Genomic DNA, 6,937 nt, shown 5'->3' on the forward strand with positions numbered 1-6,937 from the left:
GGTCAAGTGTGGATGGGTGGAGCTAAGACTGGGTAGGGGGCATGTACCTATCCTAGGCTGACAGGGACCCCTTCTTCAATCTGGCATGCAGAGCAGCCATCCCACCATCTCACCTCCATATTCCCCTACTGAAGTTCTTTTGGCAAAGATACTAGTCTCTGCCAGAGGTTTTCTCTCAAAATGGAACAGAATGGATGCAATCATTGCAAAAAAACTTGCGCAAATTATTTCTCTCCCTTTGAGGCTGGAAAAAGAGTTTCAACACCCATGCTCACTGAGACATGGTGGCTGTAAGTTGTGTGTGTGGCCCCATTGTTGTTTTTCTTAGGGTTTCCCCCATCCCGAAAGTCCTCTTCTCTGGACCCTCCCACTAGCCCTGCTCAGACAAAGGGGGGGCATTGTGTCTGTGGAAGCTTAATGGCAGGTTCCAACAATCAAGTCTGAGTCATGGAGACACATAATGATAACCCCTCATGTCTGCCTCTGATGGTGTTATATATGCACCTTGTTCCATGGGAACCACTGAGCAATCTGCTGGGGACCTTAGGGGTCTCTTTTTGCCTGATTGTGGACCCCAGAAGTGAACTTCTGCCATTGTGAGATGGATCCTGAAATGTGGCAGGAACTCAGGTAGGAAGTCCCCTGCTGCAGCCCCCAGAGTTCCTATTTTTAAGTTAAGCAACTGAGCAGTGTCTCTTACAGGGACAGGTAGCCAGGGCAGGGGAAACCATAAGTGGCAGGGACTGGAAAAGGATGTGTGGTGTCTCCCTGGTCCTAGGTCTCCCCTCAGTTCAGTGTTTGTGCACTTAGGCCCACATGCACAAATGTGTACACTTCAAAATGCCCCCAAGTGACCCTTTTGGTGGCTGCAATGTACTTTTGGGTGCTTGGGGCTGTTAAGATGCCCTGGGTATGTTTCTATCAGATCCCCTGGTGACCAAGACTGACTGGGATGCACTGGGGCATTTTTACTTGGCTTTTGTTTAGGATAGTATAAAACTGAGTATGAGGAATGAGCTATTGCATAAGGGATCTTGTGTTCTTTGTGCACCTCCTTGCGTGTGCCTGGTGCTGGGTGAGTCAGGGCCTGAGTCAGGGAGCCCAAGAGTCTGGGTGTGAGCAGACATGTACCCATCTTGCTAGCCTATCCCCATCTTGGTACAGTGGTGGGAACCTCTGATGGGATTAAGTGGGTGGGGCCTGTATCCTCTATCTCCACCCACTAAATCCCCAAGGCTTTCAAGGGATGAGGGGATGGGAAAGGGAAGTGTCAGAGCCTTTGGTGCAGGTGTGGGACTGGGTCAGGTTCCCCCTGAAGATGGGTGAAGGGCTGGAGGACCAGCTGGTGGCCCAGATGCTATCTTCCTTGCCCAGCCTGCACCAGTGAAGCTATCAGGATGAGGAGAGCAGGCTCCAGGAACCCATTGGGAGAAAATGAGGCCTATATATTGGGAACCATGGATGCTGGGAGAGGTGGGTGGCCTAGGATCCCCCTCAGAGGCAGTGGTGGCCTTGCTACCTCCCTCTCCTCCCACCTCCAGCCTCAGGGAGAGAAGAGGGGGGCTCCTGGTCCAGGCTTGTGGCTTTTGTGTGACTTGCACCTGGCCATCTGTATCTGGAATAAGGATACCTTGGTCTAAAATGAAACCCAGGGACAGGCAGTGGGCTGGCCGCCCAGTCCTGTCTCAGTCATAGATGTCACACTGGCTCTCTCCCCAAATTTTTCATTTCCTGATTCTCTGCCACAGCCTCACTCACCCTGGCACCCCCTGCCCTACACTTTCAGAGCCTAAGTGTCTTTTTCTGCCTCAGATTCTGGGTACATTCCCTCTATAAACCCAGGTGTCCTAGCCACACACCCCAAGGGCTGACCAGCCTTCAGTTTTGCCACTCCCTGTCCCTGGGGCCTGTAATCGGAGCCAGGCTCCAGCCGGCTTTTCCGGTTGGAGTTTGGAGGTGGTGCCCCGAGCTCCCCTCAAGGGGGTGGCAGGGCCCACGCCCCGGAAGTCCTGTGCCTTGAGCCATCCTCTCGTCCAGTGGTGGAGAGCCAGTCCTGACACTCAGACACCCAGGGTCTGGAGTCAAAAGAGCAGCAGAGGGACTTTTGCCTGGCTCATAGTTAAGGGTAGGAGACGCCCTGGTTCTGAAAGAAGGACACACAGGCTAGCTGGGGGACAGTGGCGCTGGGGACAGCCCTCCTGAGCCCTGAAAGGGCAGGCAGGTTCAGATTGGTGCAGAGGTCCCAGGGAGCAGAAGTAGTGAGAGCATTAGTTGCTTGACTCCAGGAAGGAGGTGAGGTCTGGGGGAGAGGGAAAGGGGACGCACAGCTCCTGGGTTCTGCCAGATTTCGGCAGGGTAGAGTGCAGATCCGGAGCAGCGTCTGGCTCCTAGGGGGAGCCAGCAGCAGATGCCACTGCCTGAGGTCTCCGCACCACACTTCCTCCTCTCTCATAGGCAGGATGATTCCAGTGGCCGAGTTCAAGCAGTTCTCAGAGCAGCAGCCTGCCTTCAAGTTGCTCAAACCCTGGTGGGACGTACTGGCCGAATACCTCACAGTGGCTATGCTCATGATCGGGGTCTTTGGCTGCACCCTCCAGGTAAGGGAAGGGGCAGGGCGGGGCCTGAATGAGGGGGTAGGAGAGGAGTCTATATAGGGGCGGGGCTCTAGAGCAGTGGTTCTCAACCTTCTGGCCTTTTAAATACAGTTCTTCATGTTGTGACCCCACCATAAAATTATTTTCGTTGCTGCTTCATAACTGTAATGTTGCTACTGTCATGAATCGTAATGTAAATATCTGATATGCAGGATGGTCTTAGGCGACCCCTGTGAAAGGGTCGTTCGACCGCCAAAGGGGTCGCGACCCACAGGTTGAGAACCGGTGCTCTAGAGGGTGTGGCCTGGGGAATTTCGGAAATCTTCCTCTTATCCAAGGAAGGGGAAACCAGAGCCCCCTATACTTACAGACCAATTCTGAAGCCTTCCCATTTTCTCCATCACTGGCAGCAGCACCAAAGTCCTGCCCATAGCTATGGTAGTCCATATTTTTATAATACTTTGTCCCTAGAACCTAGTAAGAACTGCAGTTACCTTATTACTTTGCTAGGGCTGTCATAAGAAACTATCATGAACTGGGTAGCTTAAACAGAAAATTTTTATCTTATAGTTCTTAAGACTAGAAGTCTGAAATCAAAGTGTCAACATGGTTGGTTTCTTCCCAGGGCTGTCACAGAGAATATGTCCCATGCCTCTTTCCTAGGTTCTGGGGGCTTGATTTATAGATGATATTCTCCCTATATCTTCATAGCATCTTCCCTCTACGTGTGTGTGTCTATGTCCAGATTCCCCCTTTTTAAAAGGACACAGTCACCCCGGCTGGCGTGGCTCAGTGGTTGAGCATCAACCTACAAACCAGGAGGTCACGGTTTGATTCCCAGTCAGGGCACATGCCCAGGTTGTAGGCCCAATCCCCAGTGTGAGGCATACAGGAGGCAGACAATCAAATTCTCTCTCAAAATTGATATTTCTATCTCTCTCTTCCTCTTTGAAATCAATAAAAGTATATATATATATATTTTAAAATATATTTTTATTGATTTTTTACAGAGAGGAAGGGAGAGGGATAGAGAGTTAGAAACATCGATGAGAGAGAAACATCGATCAGCTGCCTCCTGCACACTCCCCACCAGGGGGTTGTGCCCACAACCAAGGTACATGCCCTTGACCGGAATCAAACCTGGGACCCTTCAGTCTGCAGGCCAACGCTCTATCCACCGAGCCAAACCAGTTAGGGCTAAAAGTATATTTTTAATAAATCAATCAATCAATAAATAAAGGCAGTCATATTGGTGTAGGGCCCACCCTAATGACCTCATCTTGACTCCATCTGCTCTGGAAACACTGCCACATTCATGGGTATTGAGGATTAGGACTCCAACATCTTTTTGGGGGACACAATTCAACCTAACTCTTTTTTTCAGACAAAGACTGATACTCAGGTTTACTGACTCTTCTAAAGTCATCAGAGCCAGCTGGGGACAGTTGGGGACCAGGGCCTTCCACCTCAGCCTACTTCTCTCCCGATTCCCCAGATCCCTCACCCTCTTTCACCCTCTTCCCTAATCCATAGGTGACACAGGACAAGATCATCTGTCTGCCCAGTCATGAACCCCGGGAGAACTTATCTGAGGCCCCGTGTCAGCAACTGTTGTTGCAGGGGGTCCCTGAACAGATGGAGGGTCTCCAGGAAGTGAGCGGCCTCAAAAATAACCTGGACCTGCAGCAGTACAGCTTCATTAACCAGCTCTGCTATGAGAAGGCCCTTCATTGGTACCCCAAGTACTTTCCCTACCTGGTTGTCATTCACACACTCATCTTTATGGTCTGCACTAGCTTCTGGTTCAAGTTCCCTGGCACAAGCTCCAAGATCGAACACTTCACCTCTATCCTGGGCAAGTGTTTCGATTCACCATGGACCACACGGGCTCTGTCTGAGGTCTCGGGGGAGAACCGTAAGGGCCATGCCACTGGACAGGCAACAGCAACTGTGGCTGCTGAGGCAGGGCCAGGGAAGGTGGGGGAGGGTGAAACAGAGAAGGTGCTGACAGAGCCCGAGAAGGTGGTGACTGAGCCACCAGCTGTTACCCTGCTGGACAAGAAGGAGGGGGAACAGGCCAAAGCCCTGTTTGAGAAGGTCAAGAAGTTCCGAGTGCACGTGGAAGAGGGGGACATTTTATACACCATGTACATCAGGCAGATGGTGCTCAAAGTCTGCAAGTTCTTTGCCATCCTGGTCTACAACCTCATCTATGTGGAGAAGATAAGCTTCGTGGTGGCCTGCACAGTGGAGACTTCAAGGTTCACGGGCTATGCCAGCTTCTGCTGCAACCACACCAAGGCCCACCTCTTCTCCAAGCTGGCTTTCTGCTACATCTCCTTTGTGTGTGTCTATGGGATCACCTGCCTCTATACACTCTATTGGCTCTTCCACCGACCCCTCAAGGAATACTCCTTCCGCTCTGTTCGGGAGGAGACCGGCATGGGTGACATTCCCGATGTCAAGAATGACTTTGCCTTTATGCTGCACCTCATCGACCAGTATGACCCCCTGTACTCCAAGCGCTTCGCTGTCTTCCTCTCCGAGGTCAGCGAGAGCCGCCTGAAGCAGCTCAACCTCAACCATGAGTGGACACCTGAGAAACTTCGGCAGAAGCTGCAGCACAACACCAAGGGCCGGCTGGAGCTGGCGCTCTGCATGCTCCCAGGACTGCCTGATACCGTCTTTGAGCTCCGTGAGGTCGAGGCACTCCGCCTGGAGGCCATCTCTGATATCACTTTCCCCCCAGGCCTGTCACAGCTGGTGCACCTGCAGGAACTCAGCCTGATCCACTCTCCTGCCAGGCTACCCTTTTCCTTGCAGATCTTTCTGCGGGACCGCCTGAAGGTCATCCGTATCAAGTGTGAGGAGCTCCGCGAGGTGCCTCTCTGGGTGTTTGGGCTGCGTGGCCTGGAAGAGCTGCACCTTGAGGGGCTCTTTCCCCCAGAGCTGGCTCAGGCAGCTACCCTTGAGAGCCTCCGAGAGCTGAAGCAGCTCAAGGTGCTATCTCTTTGGAGCAATGCCGGCAAGGTCCCAGCCAGCGTGACTGATGTGGCTGGTCACCTGCAGCGGCTTAGCCTGCACAATGATGGGGCCCGCCTGCTGGCCCTTAATAGCCTCAAGAAGCTGACGGTGCTACGGGAGCTGGAGCTAGTGGCCTGCGGGCTGGAGCGCATCCCCCATGCAGTCTTTAGCCTAGGCGCACTGCAGGAACTTGACCTTAAGGACAACCACCTGCGGTCCATTGAGGAGATCCTCAGCTTCCAGCACTGTCGCAAGCTGATCACGCTCAGGCTATGGCACAACCAGATCGCCTACGTCCCCGAACATGTACGTAAGCTGCGGGTCCTTGAGCAGCTCTACCTCAGCCACAACAAGCTGGAGGCCCTGCCCACCCAACTGGGCATGTGCTCTGGCCTCTGCCTGCTGGATGTTACCCACAATGGGTTACACTCCCTGCCACCTGAGCTGGGTCTCCTGCAGAACCTGCAACACCTGGCTCTCTCCTACAATGCCCTGGAGACCCTGCCTGATGAGCTCTTCTTCTGCTGTAAGCTTCGGACGTTACTCCTGGGCTACAATCAGCTGACTCAGCTGTCTCCCCAGGTGGGGGCCCTCAGGTCCCTCATCCGCCTGGAGCTCAAGGGCAACAGGTTGGAGGCTCTGCCAGAAGAACTGGGCAACTGTAGAGGGCTTAAGAAGGCTGGGCTTCTGGTGGAGAACAGCCTTTATGAGGGCCTGCCAGCAGAGGTTCGAGAGAAGATGGAAGAGGAGTAAAGCCAGGGAGGGGCAGGTTGCAGTAGAGGCTTTCTGGATGCTTCCATCCCAAAATCTCTACCACTGTCTTTGCCACTGAGGTGGCCAGGTGAGCCCAGGCCAGGAGAGGAGAGAAGGAGCAGACATGTCAGCCCATGGGGCCCAGGCAAGATCTTGGGACTGGTTTATCTGGGGAGATGGGAAGTTGTGGATTTGGGGTGGAATGGCATGGAGAGATTAACTCAGTCATAGATTCTCAGAACAAAACCACATCTGTGTCTTGGCTGGCTGGCCTGCCTCAGCCCTGGGCCAGAACTTCTGCCCTCCCCCTGGATATTCTAGCTCAGTCAGTGCCACAAAAGGGGGTAAGGACACAACCCGATAGGATTTCAATCTTCTCCCCCCTACCAAAGCTTACATCTGGGGTTCTCTCCCAAGGTGTCACAGACACAAGGGACCAGCACACACTGCCCTGACTTGATGTTATTTCTCTTATTTGGCAATGCATCAAAATCAACATTCCCAGAAAACATCACAGGTCCCACCCCTGAAAGTCTGACTCAGGAGCTTTGTCTCGAGGCCAGGAA

General features: G+C 53.0%; 1 protein-coding gene across 1 annotated transcript; it reads left to right on the forward strand.

Annotated features, from left to right (window-relative positions):
* Positions 1-2,459: 2,459 nt before the first annotated feature.
* LRRC8E (leucine rich repeat containing 8 VRAC subunit E) lies at positions 2,460-6,371 on the forward strand (the record flags this gene model as incomplete). The annotated part of the gene is made up of 2 exons (XM_081091068.1): positions 2,460-2,597; positions 4,128-6,371. 2 exons carry the CDS (start codon positions 2,460-2,462, stop codon positions 6,369-6,371), a joined length of 2,382 nt encoding a protein of 793 aa, XP_080947194.1.
* Between the last annotated feature and the right edge of the window lie 566 nt (positions 6,372-6,937).

The sequence above is a fragment of the Myotis nattereri genome, assembly GCF_964212035.1.
Source record: "Myotis nattereri genome assembly, chromosome: 5".
Classification (NCBI taxonomy): domain Eukaryota; kingdom Metazoa; phylum Chordata; class Mammalia; order Chiroptera; family Vespertilionidae; genus Myotis; species Myotis nattereri.